Source organism: Peromyscus eremicus, chromosome 13 (assembly GCF_949786415.1).
Source record: "Peromyscus eremicus chromosome 13, PerEre_H2_v1, whole genome shotgun sequence".
In the NCBI taxonomy this organism is placed as follows: domain Eukaryota; kingdom Metazoa; phylum Chordata; class Mammalia; order Rodentia; family Cricetidae; genus Peromyscus; species Peromyscus eremicus.
The window spans coordinates 23,100,911-23,119,099 of record NC_081429.1 but is presented as its reverse complement, the minus strand read 5'-3'; the positions used below and the strand labels follow the sequence as shown (position 1 = coordinate 23,119,099).

General features: G+C 44.3%; 1 protein-coding gene across 1 annotated transcript in view; it reads right to left on the bottom strand.

Annotated features, from left to right (window-relative positions):
- The window catches only part of Lama1 (laminin subunit alpha 1), a 130,839-nt gene that overhangs the window by 63,139 nt on the left and 49,511 nt on the right, over positions 1 to 18,189 (bottom strand). Inside the window, exons 6-17 of the mRNA XM_059278034.1 lie at positions 17,244 to 17,333; positions 16,541 to 16,658; positions 14,657 to 14,835; positions 13,903 to 14,008; positions 12,748 to 12,908; positions 11,541 to 11,681; positions 10,168 to 10,341; positions 8,878 to 8,979; positions 8,390 to 8,601; positions 7,482 to 7,593; positions 4,322 to 4,432; positions 324 to 451 (exon numbers count right to left, since the gene is read on the bottom strand). Of these exons, the coding sequence (XP_059134017.1) occupies positions 324 to 451; positions 4,322 to 4,432; positions 7,482 to 7,593; positions 8,390 to 8,601; positions 8,878 to 8,979; positions 10,168 to 10,341; positions 11,541 to 11,681; positions 12,748 to 12,908; positions 13,903 to 14,008; positions 14,657 to 14,835; positions 16,541 to 16,658; positions 17,244 to 17,333 (1,634 nt within the window). The remainder of the gene's footprint in view (positions 1 to 323; positions 452 to 4,321; positions 4,433 to 7,481; positions 7,594 to 8,389; positions 8,602 to 8,877; positions 8,980 to 10,167; positions 10,342 to 11,540; positions 11,682 to 12,747; positions 12,909 to 13,902; positions 14,009 to 14,656; positions 14,836 to 16,540; positions 16,659 to 17,243; positions 17,334 to 18,189) is intronic.

Here is an 18,189-nt window from a genome sequence, read left to right as displayed (position 1 = left end):
AACCTCATCAAACCTGAGAACAATGTCTTATTCATCACTGTCTTGACCACCAAGTGTATTCTTTGGAAAGACGCAGGGCAAACATGGGACAAGAGGAGAAAAGTGTGTGTGTATCCTTGCTGTCACAGACTTTCCCTCATGTTATTAAATACACCAGGTCTTTAATAAGAAGAACACTCTCCCTCTCTGGTCTCTCATCTGATTCAGTTGTCACTCATGACAAGCAACACACAGGACACAGTCTTTCCTGGTGACCTGAGAACGCACATCAGCAGGGATCTGGCCACACCAGCCAGAACCAGCCAGTGGAGGCTGAGACTTACTTGTTGGAGTCAATGGAGAGAGGGCAGGCACATGGCTGGCAGTCCCCTGGCGTCCCGTGTGAAGGTCTCCCGTAGAAGCCAGGCAGGCACTGCTCACAGTGATTCCCTGTGGTGTTGTGTGCACATGCCTAGGTCATACACATGACAAGATGAGTCAGTTCAGACTGAAAGGATTTTCAGATTCATCCACTAACAAGCTGGATTTCAAGTGAAAATGAAAGCAAGGACAGGTTACATGCTAAAACGCACGTGAGCCCTGAATGACAGAGGGAAGAATTACCTGTTTCCAGACTGGCAGGCTTTACATGTTTAATTATACATATATGTGTGTATGTCTGTGTGTGAATGTGTTCACACGTGTGTGCAGGTGTCTACAGAGATCAGAAGATGTCATCAGATCCCCTGGGGCTGAATTTACAGGGAAGGTTGTAAGCCACCTGCTGGGAAGTCAACTGGAAGAGGAGGACGCACTCTTAACCCACGAGTCGTCTCTGGAACCCACAGACTGACGTTTCTGTTTGCTTGTTTTTAATGTATAGGACTGTGGAGATACTTCAAAGAATCCTAAAGAGACATGACATACAATACAACTCGCTCCCTAACCTCAGTGGAAGGTCAGGAAAACGCTATACGGACACAGCTGTGTAAGTGGACAAAATTAAAAAATGGACAGTAGATTATAAAAGCAGAGTATTAATGTTAAACTCATGTCAGGTTATGAATGCACTAAGGCCCTTGTTCTCATGGTATGCACACCGAAGGGTTTAAGGATAACTGGCCATAGTGCATTCAGTGTACTCCTTAGTTTGATCTGATTGGCTAGACCAGTCACTACATGGTGAGACAGATGTGGGATGAATAAAGCAGATGTGGAGCCACAAACCATACGAGAATTGGGGTAAATGGTAGGCATCATGACTTTTGTTCTTGAATAAAAGAATTTGGGGGTATGATTAAAATTATTTCCAAATTCAAGGCTTTTTAAAAACAGGTGGTAAAACTACAAACCCACTAAGTCTAGAAGCTCAGCAAACCCCAAGTTATCACCAAGTCAGCAAACCCTGAGCCAGACAGGCAGTAAAAAAAAGAAAAAGAAAAAACACACAGTAAGGCACAAAGTCAAACTGTTTACAGGCAACTTCTCATTTGAAACAAGGGTTGGAAATTGGAGGCAAAATTAACCCTTTCCCAGATAAATGAAAGAGTCTGCCCAGCAGCAGGTGTGACTAGAGAAAGTAGCGACACTTGCTGAGGCTGCAGCGTGGTGCGTGTGGATTATCCTTCATCAGAAACACTCAGGCCAGCCTCCCCCAGAAGCAGACACAGTGATGTCATAGTCCCCTGGATGCTCCCAGAAGGTGTATTATTTCCTTGTGTCCCCATGTCCAGTCCCAGGGAAATCACAGGGAAGCATCAGATGAGACAAATCCTAGCTGAGAGCATTCAGCAGAGGGTCTAGCATTCTTTAAGAGTTCTAGAAAGTGTGAGCCATCACCAAAAAGAAGAAGCAAGGGACATAGGAGCGGAAACACTGATGGGATGGGAACAGAGCACGTGGTTTAGTGAATGGCGTGGCACCAGCACAGATGTCACCGTGATGTGAGATTTTAGTGTCCGGATGCTGGCCAAGTTCCCCAAGTGTGGTAGTTTGAATGTCACTGGCCCCCGTAAGCTCATAGGGAGTGATCTTATTAGGAATTGAGGCCTGTTGGAGTTGGTATAGCCTTGTTGGAGGAAGTGTGTCACTGTGGGGGTGGGCTTTGAGGGCTCCTATGCTCAAGCTATGCCCAGTGATACAGTTCACTTCCTGCTGTCTGCAGATCAAGATATAGAACTCTCAGCTCCTTCTCCAGCACCATGTCTGCCTACATGCCATCCATATCCTGCCATGATGATAATGGACTGAACCCCTGAAACTGTAAGCTGCCACCCCATTAAATGTTTTCCTTTATAAGAGTTGCTATGGTCATGGTGTCTCTTCACAGCAAGAGAAACCTTAACAAAGACACCAAGGGACTTTCTAGTATGCTGTGGCTTCCCTCTAAGTCTAAAATAGTTTCTAAAAAGTGTTTACAACTCCAGAAATTATGTATTATAAGTGGAGCATAAAACAGTAGTTACCAGACATACTAAATATATGCGGCTCATTTAACATCAGTTCCTATGGTATCTAATGTATATGGAAATGAGTATAGTTCATACACATTTAACTTATTTGATACATATTTCTGCAACTACTTATTTACAGATGCACAAGGAATCTTTATATACAAACTATCTCTAACTATGCTACCCACTAGAAATGCATCCTCAACATGCTGGCCATCCTCCAATGTTGGCAGAAAGCCTGGGGCTTAGGGTAGGTGGGGGCTGGCAGACCCACATGACAACAAGACATGTGAAAAGAGTAACAACTCCCCTCCCCCAGACACTGGAGCCAGGTTCTGAAGGAAAGCCATCCCAGAGGGACTGGGACACCCAGCCGATGACACTTCATGCAGTTGCTGTGGGTGATTAGTGTCTAGAATAGAGACGTGAACAGAACAAACCAAGGTTTGCTCAATGAACAACAAGAAAGAAGACAATCCAGGACGTCAGGCTTCGCGGCTTCTCCTGGGGCCTGAGAATTAGTTTTCCATACTCCTGTGACTCAGTCAATCTTGTTTGTTAACAAACATGAGGCTGGGCTTTCTTGCCCAGACAACAGGGCGCGGGTTATTAGTATCCACACTTCACACTCCCTGAGCAGTGAATCCATCTCAGCACAGAGGGCGAGGGTGGCCTCCTTAAAGGCAGAAGAGGAGAAGGAATTCCTGGTTGAATTTAGACAAGTATTGCCCTGTGCCAGCCCCAAAGTTCATACTCAAGATTAACCGTGTTTGTTAAGCCCTGTTCCAACCCACACTGCTCATGAAAGAGGTTCTTGTTTGTAGGATTTAGCTGAACTAACTATAAATTTACATATGGCACAATGTGATTTTATCATGTTTTATGATTCTACTTGTACTTTGGGTTTGCAAATTTTGATTAGCATTTGCACGTACATTTGCATACAGTATATATATATTATATGTATATATACAATATATATTAGTAGTATCTTGAGGATCAAACCTAATTCTAAGCATGACAATTTATGTTTTGTGTATGCCTTATATGCACAGCCTGAAAGTAAAGACATACAATAATTTTAGTAGGCAAGTGTTTTGACTGATTCATCACAAAAGAATGGGTATGGGCCCTGTATAAGCCCCAGGTTCCAAACAGCCAGCTCATGCACTGAGGACAGGTCCTGGTCCCAGTGCCTGGACGCCTCCCAAACAGATCAAGCTAATCAACTGTCTCACTTATCCAGAGGGCCTGTTCCAGTTGGGGTCTCCTCAGCTATTGGTTCATAGTTCGTGTGTTTCCATTCATTTGGACACTTGGCTCAGCCTGGGAGGAGGGGACTAGACCTGCCTGGACTGAATCTACCAAGTTGAACTCAATCCTCAGGTGGAGTCTTTGCCATGGAGGAGATGGGAATGGGGGGGTGTGCTGGGGGGAAGGCGGGAGGGGGAGCGGGAGGGGGGACAACAAGGGAATCCATGGCTGACATGTAAAATTAAATTAAATTATAAAATAAAATTTTAAAAAAAGGATAAGGTAATAACATAAAAATAGTAGTGTATGGTGAATGATGCAATTAACGAATAATAAATCAGTGTACATACTGGCATGTAAAAAAAAAAAGAATGGGTGTGGGACTTCTCCTTTGTGATGGGAGGTCACAGGTCAGCAAGCTTCAGAACTTGGATTTTCAGATTAAAGATGCTCAACTCATCCCACTAAAACAATGTATGAAGTAGGTTAATGAAAAAAAAAACGAGAGGTATTTGAAGACACGGACGTGAATTTAGCATCTACCAAGTCCAAGCTGAGGTGGGCAGCCGCTGCCCACAACACATGGCAAGCACTAAGTTAGGACAAGGGCCGTACAAGGTCAGCAATAAACTCACAGAGCAAATCCCATGAATGTCACACTCGGATGCATGGCCATGGCATTCGCAGGGCTGGCAGATTCCTCCGAAGAGTATCCCATCCACTCGGTAGTAGCCGGGGAGGCAGGACTGCAAGAGAGAGACACCAGTCTGTAGTCTGTGCTCCTGAAATGTGACCTTGCATGTGTATCAGGCAACGTGTGGCTTCCCCTATTATACAATCTATCTTCTTTCCAATGCACTTGAAAAGTGAACTGCTTGATTTTCCACAAGTCAGGAAATATTTCTCCTTTCCAACGTTCAAACATTTTAATTAATATATTATTTCCATGTCCTAAAACATATCCACTTTAACTAAGTGTGCAACCCAGTGCCTTTCAGTAAACTTACTGAGCTGTGCAGCCAACCCGTTTAACACAAGTTTATTTAGTATCTATTTAATGTATTCAGTGGATGAGTATATTTCACACACATTTAACGTATTTGGTATGTAGTTCTGTAAATATATATTTATAGATGCATGTAAAAATGTTGCACTCAGACTACCTGTAGGCAGCTAGAAGCATGTCCTCCACTTGCTGGCCACCCTAACACGCTGCTAGAAGGCCCAAGGAGCTGGTCTTGGATACCCACATGGTAAGGCCCCACATGTTTCCCTTTGAAGTGGAGTCATGCACACAGGACCTTAAAGGCTATGCCCTGGGTCAGCACTGGGCCTTCATGGACACCATGGCACCAATCCTCAACTAGCACTGATGGAATCCTCTCTCCTCCGTTTTCCATTAGAGGATTTCTTTTCACTCAACCCTGCACTCCCCAGCCTGCCACCCCCTTTGCTTACAAAGCATTAAAGGTTGCCATCAAACACTGAATGTGTTCAAGGGCAGGTCTGGGTCACAGAGCATTAGTATAACTGAACAAAGGGCCCAGGTGTGCCTTCTGTGGGATCAAGCCAGAGAGGCCATGTGGGCATCCAAGGACACTCACTGCTCCCGCTTACAAGGGGAGTCATCTGCTTCCATGCAGTGGTGCATTTGGCTCTCAAGGCATTGCCAAGAATGTCTGCTTTACAGACAGCAAATGCAGGACGTCGTTATGCAGCACCTGGTGGGTCCTTGGGATAACTCAAAGGTGGCTGTGCCCATCTCCAAGACCTTGTTACATCCAGATGCCAAGGGCTTGGCCTTTTGTAAGCCAGCTCATCAGTCTCTTCAAGAGATGTGGGAACAGAAGGCTTGGGTTTGGCCTCTTTTAAAATAGGTAACTTGCCGGGCGGTGGTGGCGCACACCTTTAATCCCAGCACTTGGGAGGCAGAGCCAGGTGGATCTCTGTGAGTTCGAGGCCAGCCTGGGCTACCAAGTGAGTCCCAGGAAAGGCGCCAAGCTACACAGAGAAACCCTGTCTCGAAAAACCAAAAATAAAATAAAATAAAATAAAATAAAATAAAATAGGTAACTTTAGATAGTAGTTTGTAACATATATATCCTGTGTGTGTGTGTGTGTGTGTGTGTGTGTGTGTTGTGTGTGTGTATATGTATGTATGTGTGTGTGTGTGTGTGTGTGTGTGTGTATGTACAAGCATGTGCAGTTCTCTTCTCCCATTATGTGGATCCCAGGGATCAAGCTCAGACGCTCAGGTTGGGCAGCATGCCCCTTTACAGGCTGAGCCATCTGGTCTGCTCAAATTTCAATACTCTTATTGATAACGTATAAACTCATTTTTATAGAAAGTCATCTCTTGCTGGGCGGTGGTGGCACACACTTTTAATCCCAGCACTTGGGAGGCAGAGGCAGGCAGAACTCCGTGAGTTCGAGGCCAGCCTGGACTACAGAGCAAGATTGAGGACAGGCACCAAAATAACACAGAGAAACCCTGTCTCAGAAAAAAAAAAAAAAAGAAAGAAAGAAAGAAAGAAAAGAAAAAAAAAAGTCCCCTCTCCATCTCTGTGGGGAATTGGCTCAAGGACCCCCCAATGGATGGCACAATATTGAAGTCATTTATATAAGATGGTATTATATTTTATATAACCTGTGCACATCTTCCAGATATTTTAATACATATCTAGATTACTGGTAATACCTGATGAAATATAAATGCCTTGCAAGTAAACACCATACTATCTTGTTTAGGAATAATATGGAGAAGGTCTGTACACATTCAGTGAAGGTGCAATATTATCACTGGGGATAACAAGGAGAAGGTCTGCACACACTCGGTGAAGGTGCAATGTTATCATTGGGGATAATATGGAGAAGGTCTGCACACACTCGGTGAAGGTGCAATGTTATCATTGGGGATAATATGGAGAAGGTCTGCACACACTCGGTGAAGGTGGATTGTTATCATTGGGGATAATATGGAGAAGGTCTGCACACACTCGGTGAAGGTGCAATGTTATCATTGGGGATAATATGGAGAAGGTCTGCACACACTCGGTGAAGGTACAATGTTATCATTGGGGAATATACCCACTCAGAGGTTGATTCAATCCATGGATGCTGAACCTGTGCTGCCATGTAAGGTCCAGACAGCTAGAGTAAATGAGCCAGAGGACTACGTGGCCTCAAGACGGCTCTGGCTTATGCAAAGTCATGCTGGTCCTTCACAGGTGTGACTGCAAATATTCAGATAATCAAGTTTGATATTTCTTAGGGATGCACAGTCAATTATAAGCACTGCAAGTTTCCTATTGACTGAGGCAAGAAAGCTGCACGGAGTCCAGGAACTTCAAGGTACAACAGTCAACCCCTGATGAGGAATCTAATTATTTGTTAGAAATAAAAAATTTTGTTAGAATTAAAAAATCACGTGTGTATGTGTGGGGGGTGTGGATTTGTGTGTGTGTGTGTGTGTGTGTGTGTGTGTGTGTGTGTGTGTGTGCACATGAGTGCAGGTTCTGGCAGAGACCAGAGGCATCGGATCCCCCTCAAGCTGAAATGACAGGCAGTTATGAACTGCCAGATATGGGTGCTGAGAACCGAACTTAGGTCCTTTGCAAGAGTAGGATGCACTCTAAAAACAATATAATGCCCAGTAGCCCCATAATTTAATAAAGTCTAAGCCACATGCAAGTTTTCAAAATTTAAAATGCAAGTATTCATCATATCAACTTCAGCATGCAAGTTTCCCCCTTTGGAAATAAAAGAGAGGAGGAGACTGGCAGAGAGCAGCAGTACCTCACAGGAGGTCCCAGTGTAGCCTTGGGGACATTCACAGTGCTCCACATCAGCAGCTACTGCCAGGTCTATAGCATTGGGGCTTGCTATGTCCAAAGAGACAGAATCCAGCCTGCAAACAGACAAGGGACATTAGATAGCTCCCATGCTTGCAAGAGACCTTTTACCCCTCACAAAAGACAGGCTCCTGAAAGGTTTAATTTAAAGGAAATGGGCAAGCAGTGTCTTTGAGTACCTGGAGAGTCTCCATCAGGCACTCTGGCAGCCACCATTATCCTGTGGGAGGGTTCCAACAGTTGTTTCTAAGAAGTGCCACTGCCCACAGGCTGCCAAGGGAAAGCTCTGATGGAAGCAACACCCCCCCCCCCCGCCCTCCAAGACCAGCTGCCTCATCGTGACTTCAGAGACGATCCTCCCCTGGGTTTCCCCAGGTTTGCTTTAGCAGCATCCAATTTTCTACTTGGTTTCCACACACTGACCTGCTCAAGGCAACCAAATGACCAAGGATGGATTCAGTAGCTCAAATAACCGTGCAAAGCCAAGGCCATTGGCACCAGAGGACCGAAGGGAGAGAGGGGGAGCAAGCAGGAAGGAAGGGGAGAGGGAGGGAGAGAAGGGCCAGGGAGGCAAAATGGCTCAGGAGCTGTTCACTCATTAAGCGCTGCTTGGAAGCATTGCCCCTGAAGGTTCCTGAACCTAAAATCCTCTGTTTCCTACCAGACGCATGTGTCATTATGGACGTCTAGTGTCTGCAACATTACCTTCCTGAAAGCGATTCCAATGCACCTATTTCCTAGAACTGTATCCCTCATATGTGTATTACCCTCGATGTACGCAACGCTAAAGACAAGATGACCTTTCCCCAAGTACCTCTGTAGCAATCTCCTTTCCCTCCTTTCAGTGCACACCTGTAGAGTGCCATTTTGGCAGAATTATAGTTGGCTCTGATCAACAGATGTGTCACATTGGCCAGGACGGTCATTAGCTGGTCACGGTCGATCTCCCTTCTGGTTTTCAAGTCCCGGAAGTTCTCAGGCACGAGTCTAACCACGTTGAAGTACTCCTCGTAGGGTTGCAGGGACAGGCCCTCAGCCTGTGTGCTCAGAGTGAGCCCATTTCCCTAGCATAGGAAACCGAGAGGAAAGGCATTTGTAATGCAACTTAGGGACCCAAAATTAAAATTCTGTATCCCGCAACCAAGTTCTTACAGCAAACATGACCCAATCCAAAGTTACTAGAGAAGGGGCAGTTAACTGTATTCTTTTCTATACTGTATATGCGCAGTTGTACATGTATAGTACACACACACACACACACACACACACACACACGTGTTCTTGTGTGTACCACTCCACCTGACCCCAAGCTCTACATCAAATCATTGCGAATCAGTCACCTTGATGATGACGTCAGCATGAGACATGAGGTCACTGTCGACTGTCTCCACTGGGATGTCGTAAGACACTGTGTACTTCAGGAACCCGCCAAATGCCGTCAGCTGGAAGAGCACAGTGAGGGTGAGGACCAGGGGACAATAGTTACAGCATTAAGTCAGATGATACTGTTGCTAGGATCCACCTGGATACGTCCATCCTGATGGTGATAAGGGGGGAAATTCACACTAAAGGCATATTAGATACTATTTAGTGGATATGAGCATGATGAGGAAATCCTTCACATTTGTAGAAGAAAGTTTTATATACATATATGTATATAAATTATGAAATCTGACAATTTTTTTTAAAAAGCTCTCTGGTGATAAGATCCTATAATAGAAAATATTGTACAATTTTAATGTACAAGTTAGGCCCTGTGTGGAACTGCACACTTACACCTCTGGTAGTCAGGAATCTGAGCCAGGAGTGGAAATTCAGGGCCAGTCAGGGATGCACAGCAACAGTCTGTTACCCAAACAGACTGATCAATAGACAGACAGGCAGGTAGTTTTATATATACATATATACAAACTATATATATATATATACAAACTAGACAAAAAATAGTAATAACTTTAACTAGATGCTTACCAAACTACAAGATTAGTCTATTATGAGGGTACAGAGTCACCATAAAACAAACCAGAGTTACTTGAACAGACCCCCTGGGTGTATTTACTAATTAGTCAGAATCTGGAGCGATGGGGCATAATTCACTGGTGAGGGGGAACCAAACACTAATGAGAGGACATTAGAAATCAACTCTCTGGACAATGAACGCTGTAGATCGTTGTCTTGCATTTTCTTTAAATTAAAATAGGCATTATTTTGGTCCTCTGTGACCTTACCATGCGCATCTGTTTGCCTGGATGTAGAAACAGGGAACAGATCAGACACTCCCCTGGAGGAGCCTTTTCCTAGATATCCTGGACTGTACCATGGGCCACTCTGCAGTCTGCTGCTAACACTCCATAAAAGTCTGACTTATTCAAGGACCCAGAGGAATAAAGGAGAAAGTCAGTCATGGTGAAGAGAATGAGATTCACAAGACTGAGGAACCAGAGGCAGAAGAGCAGAGGATGATTGGATATTGTAACATAGTCCCATAAGGATGGATGGGATCTAGTGCTCGGTGTGGTATGCACAAAGGCTGTAAACACTAGCAAACTTGTGTCCAGGAAGTGTGCTTTGAGTTCTTAGTGTTCCCTGAGATTTCTAGCTCAACATTGTTCCTCCCCTCCTGCACACACCTTGTTTCCGAGGTAGGCCTCAGGAGCTGCCCAGTAGTACGTGGATCTCAGCCTCTGCATGACAGCCGTGTTGTTGATGCTGATTTGATGACGCCCACCCAGTGCATCCTGCTGAGACCGGATCATATTTGGGCTGATCAAGTCAGTGACTAGCCACCCTGACATATTGGTCACCTTAAAAAAAAAAAATTTAAGGACTTTAGAATATGGCATAAGGGTCATCTTAGATTCCATCCAGTCCTGTATAAATATCTTTGCAACAAGGGGACAGAGGGAGCGAGTTTATGCTCAAGACAGAGCTAACAAGACTGTCATCCTGAAGCACAATGAGGGACTTCCCACTAGTCAAAGAATACAGGCAAGCTGAGCACATGGCACACACCTCCAACCCACACATCAGTTACACACAACTGAAGAGCACAACCATGCAGATCACAGTTACAAAGTTTGGATACTTAATAAGAACAAACAAACTACTACAAGTTCAATATTCCTAATCTACAAATGTCCCCAAATCCAGAATTATTAGAGTCACAAATGGAAACCTGACCTCACTTGAGTCATAAAGCAGGTGTACCCAAAACATGATGCAAAACCTGTAGTCAGACTATGTGGATAAGGTATACATGAGATAAGAATATATATTCCAAAAAAGGAAATCCAAAATGCTTCTGCTCCCCAACATCTTAGCTGAGGGGTGCTCAGTCTATACATGTCGTGATTAAAGTATCTTCCTATTTCTAATTATCCTTTCTTTATTAGTCCTGCTTTAGAGCCAAATGATGAAAAGTGTATAAAAACCTCAGACCTTGTCCTGCCAACATGTCACTTGCCCAGGGGTGATGAGAGCCCCCCTTCCCCGCACCCCCGCAGCGTGGAGACCACAATGGTCAGTAGTTGGCTAAGCCCAGAGCCCAGTAGCCCCTCCCTAACCTCCAGCCATCACACACTGAACTTCCAACTCCTTGCCCCACTGCTCCCCATACCCCACACCCTGCCTATCCTTACAATTCCAGGCCATCTGTGCTCATTCTACTCCCAGCACTGGAATGCCTCCCACTCCCAGCTTCTTTGAAATGAAAAATTCCCATGACCCCAAGTGTGTCCTACAGAAGAAATGGAAACAAAGCGGATTCTACAGCACCATTCCAGCCAATTATTTCGACTAGAAAATGTATATGAAAATAAACCCACGAATTAGAACGAAAATATGGCATCAATGCTTCTAGGAGTGGGCCGCCTCGGATCGGGGACTTGGCCTCTCGGAATGGAAGAGAATGACTTAGGGAAAGCTGGCCTCCTGGCTTTCTAATATGGCTGGCCACAGATGGCCTCCAGGACCCAATTATTAACCAGCTCGCGGTGTCTCCCACCTGACTAACGGACCACGTGAGGCTGTCACAGACATCAGAGACGCCAAAGCAGAAGCACTCAGAGCAGCCCTGGGGGTTTCTTTCCTGCAGGTTATAGAATCCTGGCTTGCAGCGATCACAATTCTCTCCTTCAACATTTTTCTGTAAGTTATATTAAAAAAAAAAAAAAAAACAAAAAACAAAACAAACAAAACAAAACAAAAAACAAAGGAAAAAAAGGATTAGCTGGTGAGGTCAATGTATTCAGAGAGACAGAAGAAAATGGCATCCATAAGGACAGGGCCACAAAACAAAAACAGGAAATAAATAGTCAGTTAAATGAATAGTCACAGCACATGGGGAGCCTCAGACAGATATTTATGAATGGGGAGCCCACAACAACTGGTCTGATTCTGTGACCAAGAACGAGTCTCAGATGTTAGCGCTTGATCACCACGTAATTTTGTTTTGTTTTAAATCTTTCATTAAATCAAAGCTATTTGCTTATTTATTTATATTTGCATCTTGTTTGGTTTTAGTTTTTTTGTTTGGTTTTGTTTTTGTTTTTTAGACAGGGTCTACTGTGTAGCTCAGGATGGCTGGCCTCCACTTCTCAAGCCCCTCTAGGCACTGGGAACACAGGCATACACAACCATGCCTTGCTTGTACAAACATTTTAAGATTTAAAGAGGGCTATATGGTTATTTGTTTTACTTATAAATACCCCAGGCTTATTTTCACAGACTGAAGACTCTGCGTTCTTGGGAATAAGACATAAGGTACAAACAGGAAATCTCAAGAATTCCAGGGAAATGGTTATTAATATCCTATGGCCAAATAAGACCCTCCTTGGGCACCCCATCTACGCATTCCTATGATTACACAATTCTCACTCAGGAGAAATTCAAGATAACCGATCTCCATTTCATTAGAGTTCAGGGGAATTCAGTATTTACCTGGTTCTCCTCCAAACACAGAGCTGGAAGACAATGCCACAGAATTAAGCCAATGCCAAGGACATGGCATGCAGCGTTGGGTTTCATCTAAGAGGTCACAGAGGTGCCACAAAAGAGGATGCCAGGTGCCCATCTAAATCCAAGGGCACCAGCTTGCTGTGACATGCCGCTTCTACTTAAACCTCTCTGTTCTGCGCAAGACCTGATCATCTGAGCCAGTGGGATGGAGAACCCCAGGAGACACCCCAAGCTTCTTGGACTTCCACACTCACCTTACAAAGACACGGCTCCGAGCACGGGTCATCATTCACGCTGCCAACGGTACTGCAGTCACAGGGGACGCAGTTCGGGAAACCCCGGTAGCCAAACTGGCAGCGATCACATTTGTCCCCGGCGTAACCTTCCTTACATGGGCACTGACCTGGCCGCTTCCCTGGGGGAGAAAACAGCAGCATTGACTCAATGTGAAGTTCCGGGGTTTAAAGCAGGGGCTGGCAAGTGCAAACCGCAGCCTCCTTGAGCAGAATCTCGGGTAAATGCTAACTAAACAAGGCACTCTTCTAGCTCTCACACAGCCATGGACGATACTTATGCAATGTCCCCCGCTCGCTCCGTTCAAATGAAACACTATGCAGATGGGCCCATAGGCCACAGTTTGCTACAGTGCTGGTGTAAAGAGAGACACTGAGATTGAAACCCACCGGCAGAGCTACCATGGGATACTGCAACCCACTCCCGATCCCAGAGTAATATAAAACACACACCCACGAAAGGAACTATGCGAACGCTCACAGCCCTGTTAGTCATAAGAGCCGGAAGGTACGAATCAACCCAAGGTTTACCCACTAATGATGGGTGAGTGGGCATATCACAGCTGCAGTCAATGTTTTAGATTCGCTCAGTAAATAGAAATATTAAGTTTTATATAGCCATTCATCAATTGATAAGGACTTAAATATATAAAATGTGATGTAGCCAAACAAATATTACTTGTAATAGAAAGAACTGTAATAGTGATGCCCACACAACATGACCCTCCTGGAGCCAGAGGAAGAGAATGAGATGGTGCCCCAAAGCCCCACATATTAGAAGGCTCAATTTGCATGTGGGAGATAATAAATACTTGGTAAACAAAAGAATCAACACAGGGTCATCTCCTCAAACATCCCGGAAATAATTCTACCCGACACTGACAGTCCACATGTACACCCTGGATCAACTGCACACATAAAAACAGACCAAAGCCGGGCGGTGGTGGCGCACGCCTTTAATCCCAGCACTCGGGAGGCAGAGCCAGGCGGATCTCTGTGAGTTCGAGGCCAGCCTGGGCTACCAAGTGAGTCCCAGGAAAGGCGCAAAGCTACACAGAGAAACCCTGTCTTGAAAAACCAAAAAAAAAAAAAAAACAAAACAGACCAAGTTCTTACCATGGGCTAAGTCAGAATGGAGGTCATCCTTGATACAGACAGAACTCAGGGACCCTACAGGGTCACAGTCACAGGGACGGCAAGGCTGGTCGTCATAAGGAGATACCTGAAAGGCAGAAGGTGTCCTGGATGACCTCACCAGGAATAACGGCATGATTTGAAATAATAATCACAATGTCAAGGTATCAGCTTCCTGTTGCAGGTGAGACTATTGCAGAGATTTTGTGTAAAGGAGGATGTAGGTGTCAGGAAGATAAAACGTCCCCAAGCAAGAGGCTCTAAACATCTTTTTGATAGGGGCAGCAGTTAGTATCACCAGAAAGGTGTCATCTTGTCTTGTTTCCACAGTTCCCCTTCCCTCTCTGCCATCTATAACTGCCAGAGTTGAGCATCGCCAATGAACAAGCCACTCCAAGGGTCCAGCTGCCTACCAGTCAATGGAGGGTTGAGTGAGTGCATCTTATGCACAAGGTGTGGACCCTTTAGTTATTAACTGAGTCTGTACATTTATAACTAGAATTATCTTCAATCATATAGCTCGAAGGACCCTGATTCAAGTTCAATAATAATGCATGCATATTCCTACTTTGAGCAAGACAGCAAGCCACGGTAGGAGAGAAAAATCTGAGAGAACACTCTTACGGTGAAGTATAAAGAAAGGAAAAGATCCTTCAGAATAGGGGTCAGCACTTAATGAGGTGTGTTTTCCACCCTGAAGGCAGTGGAGTTGGGCTGCAGGAAGAAGCACACTTACTTTGTGAGGTCGGTAATACTGATCGATGCAGGTCTCACAGTTGACCCCCGTGGTGTTCTGCAGGCAGTTGATGCAAACCCCTCCCCCATGGTACTGCCCAGCAGTGTTCAGACTCCTCTTCTCCTTTGCAACATTCTCGTCATAGTAACAGTCTTTGGCTTTATTGTGACAATTGCATTCTAGGAGAATATTTTAATATCTCAGTTAACACGCATAATGTGTCCTACCTAAAGAAAACCTTTATTCCATGAAGTGAGTGTCTGTGTTTTATAACTCTAGCAGAAACAATGCCAGAAGACATAGGCAAAGGTTGGAGAGATGGCCCAGTGGTTAAGGACACTGGCTGTTCTTCTGGAGGTTCAGGGTTCAGTTTCCAGCAACCACATGGTGGTTCACAACCATCCTTAACACCAATCTCAGGGGATCCTATGCCCTCTTCCGGCCTCCTTGGACACTAGGCATAGACTACATGCAAGCAAAACACCCATATGAATTAAATAAATAAATACTTTTTAAAAAGATAAAGGCAATATTCTAGAGGAAAAAAAATGGGACTTGCTATCAAAATAATGAAATGTACTGGGTGGGTGTGGCAGTGCACGCTTGTAATCTCAGGGTTTAGAAACTGAAGTGGAACAGGGTCTGACATTAGCCTGAACTAGAGAAGGAGACCCTGTTTCCCCCTCAAAAAAGTGATATGGTGGGCTTCGAGGGTGGGTCCGCTTGTTTGTAAATGTGAAGCCCAGGTCTGAAATTAAAAAACAATTCTGGGGGCTGCAGAGATATGGCTCAGGTGTTAGGAGCACTGGCTGCTCTTCTAGGGGACCCAGATTCAATTCCCAATGCCCACACAGCAGATCGCAACCATTTATAACCTCAGTTCTGGGGGATCTGACGCCCTCTTCTGGATACTAGGTACCCAAGGGATGCACAGACCATACAAGCAGGCAAAATATACATAGACATATGGAAAAAGCTAAATAAAAAATAAATAATGGCTAAAAGAAAGCAATTCTGTAGAATGGCATGCATTATTATGTCATTTTCCATGTAAGAAACATTGAAAATAGGAATGTGTTCATATAGAACATAAATTCTTAGAGGAAAAAAAAAACATACCAAGAAGTAAAAAGTGGGAAGGAGGGAGATAAAGTGAATTTTTTTTTAATTAAGGTTATATTTACTATTTTGTATGTGTGTGTTTCGGAGGATGTGGGGGGCAGCCTGTGCAGGCCACAGCTGCATGTGGAGATCAAAACACAGCAAAGGGAGTTGGTTCCTGCCATCCACCGCATGGGTCCCAGTGCTCAAACTCAGGTCACTGGGTTTGGTGGCACGTGCCTTTACCTGCGGAGTTAGCTAACTCACTGGCCCAAGTGACTACGGCTGGGGATGTACCTCATGGGAGGGCATTTTCTAGCGCCATAACTAACTAATTAATTTCAACTTCAAACTTGCAGCCCATAAACAAACACACAGGCAAAAAAAATTAGGTAAAATAGTGAATCCATAAGGATACACCCTTAGCCCTTAAATGTCACCAAGGTGACACGCAGCTTTGGGCAGTATTTGAAATGCTAAAAATAACAAGTTATCTAATCATCATAATAATCAATACAATATAGGCAGTGGTGGTGCACGCCTTTAATCCCAGCACTCGGGAGGCAGAGCCAGGCGGATCTCTGTGAGTTCGAGGCCAGCCTGGACTACCAAGTGAGTTCCAGGAAAGGCGCAAAGCTACACAGAGAAACCCTGTCTCGAAAAAAAAACCAAATAATAATAATAATAATAATAATAATAATAATAATAATAATCAAGATGCTATAAGCTTAAGCATGCAAAGCAGGAGTCTTGCCTGCCTCTCTACACTGTGAGTCTACTCACCCTCACATTCGTTCCCCGATGAAATGGTCCCGGGTCTCCAGGGCTGCTGATGGTAACCAGGACAGCATCTGTCACAGCTCTCACCACATGTATTATGTTCACACTGACATTGCAGTTGCTGAGCAAAACAAGGATACAAAATGAAAGCTAAAAACTTTACCATTTTTCTTAATTTTATTTAAGGAAAAGAAAGTGATCACGTGAAGACAGTATGTGGTCACTCTTTACAGGGAGGCATCTGGGACTGTATCAAACAAGTAGGTTTAACTTCTGGAGAAGATACACACATAACCTGATTATGAACACAACTAAGATATGGGTTAACTGACAAGAATGTTCTTTAAAAGGATGCGTTGACTTTAGGGTTGGGAGTCCTTGTCAATAGTTTGACTAGTTAGTTATTAAGAGATTTTTATCATCATTTGCTTGATGATTTTCTGATGTTTATCAATATATTTTTCAGCATCAAAAATAGAATAATTGCCGGGCGGTGGTGGCGCACGCCTTTAATCCCAGCACTCGGGAGGCAGAGCCAGGTGGATCTCTGTGAGTTCGAGGCCAGCCTGGGCTACCAAGTGAGCTCCAGGAAAGGCGCAAAGCTACACAGAGAAACCCTGTCTCAAAAACTCCCCCCCCCAAAAAAAAATAGAATAATTATTATTCTATACTGAGGTTTCAGTAACTATAAAACACTAGAACTAACCTTTGTTTCTTCATCCCACGGGCAGCTGCTAGCATGGCCATAGCAAATGCACATCCCTCCAACGGAAATGTCTTTGATCGAATAGTAATACTGAGAAAAGGGGGTGTAACAAACAGAAGTGAGAAACACTTTTACTTCGGCACAGGGAAAATGATGGCACCCCACAAACACCAGCTGGGCTTACGAGTGACTTACAGAACTCTAAATTAAGTAGTACATGTGCATTTGAAAATGTTACTTCACACACAAAGAACCTTGGTGCTTAGTTCAAACCAAGAATGCTCAAGTCCGCTCATCAACAGAACCTAGGAGAGTCTAAAAGAATTTTCCAACATGGTTTGGCCTTTAGCCAAAACAGTCCTCTTCACAACTCACGCTGCTCAATTTCCTAGGACTACTGAGGTGAGCACAAGGTGCACAGGAAGGCGGATACATCGTCATCAAGATGGAGAGTCTCAGATGCGCTCGAGCTGTGTCTTTCCTTTGACGTCACTTTGTGTCGCTGCCTCATACTTTTGTCTCTTCCTGTTAACACATTTTCTATCTTTATTTTCCATTGTCCGCTGCCATTATATAGAAACGTGCTTTACTTTTATTGGTTGATTTGGCATGACTACCTTGCTAACCTCAGTGGCTACTCTAGTACTTGTTTTGTATGTCATCTGCATGCATGATCGTGCCAGCTATGAATGATGCAGATTTACTCCTGCACACACATACCGCATGTCTCTGTTTTCTTCTTGCGTCTCTGAGTAACAGCTTTACTAACAAACGATAAAATATCATCAAGGGGACTTAAGGCAGAGCCACCTAAGTGCAGACAGTACCATTAAGTCTATGGATTGGATGACTCAATATTGTTTAAATGTCTTCAAAATTCTTCCCATATTGGTCCAAAGAATGGAATCTTAATGAAAATCTTAGCCAGCATTTTTTATCTCTGGGT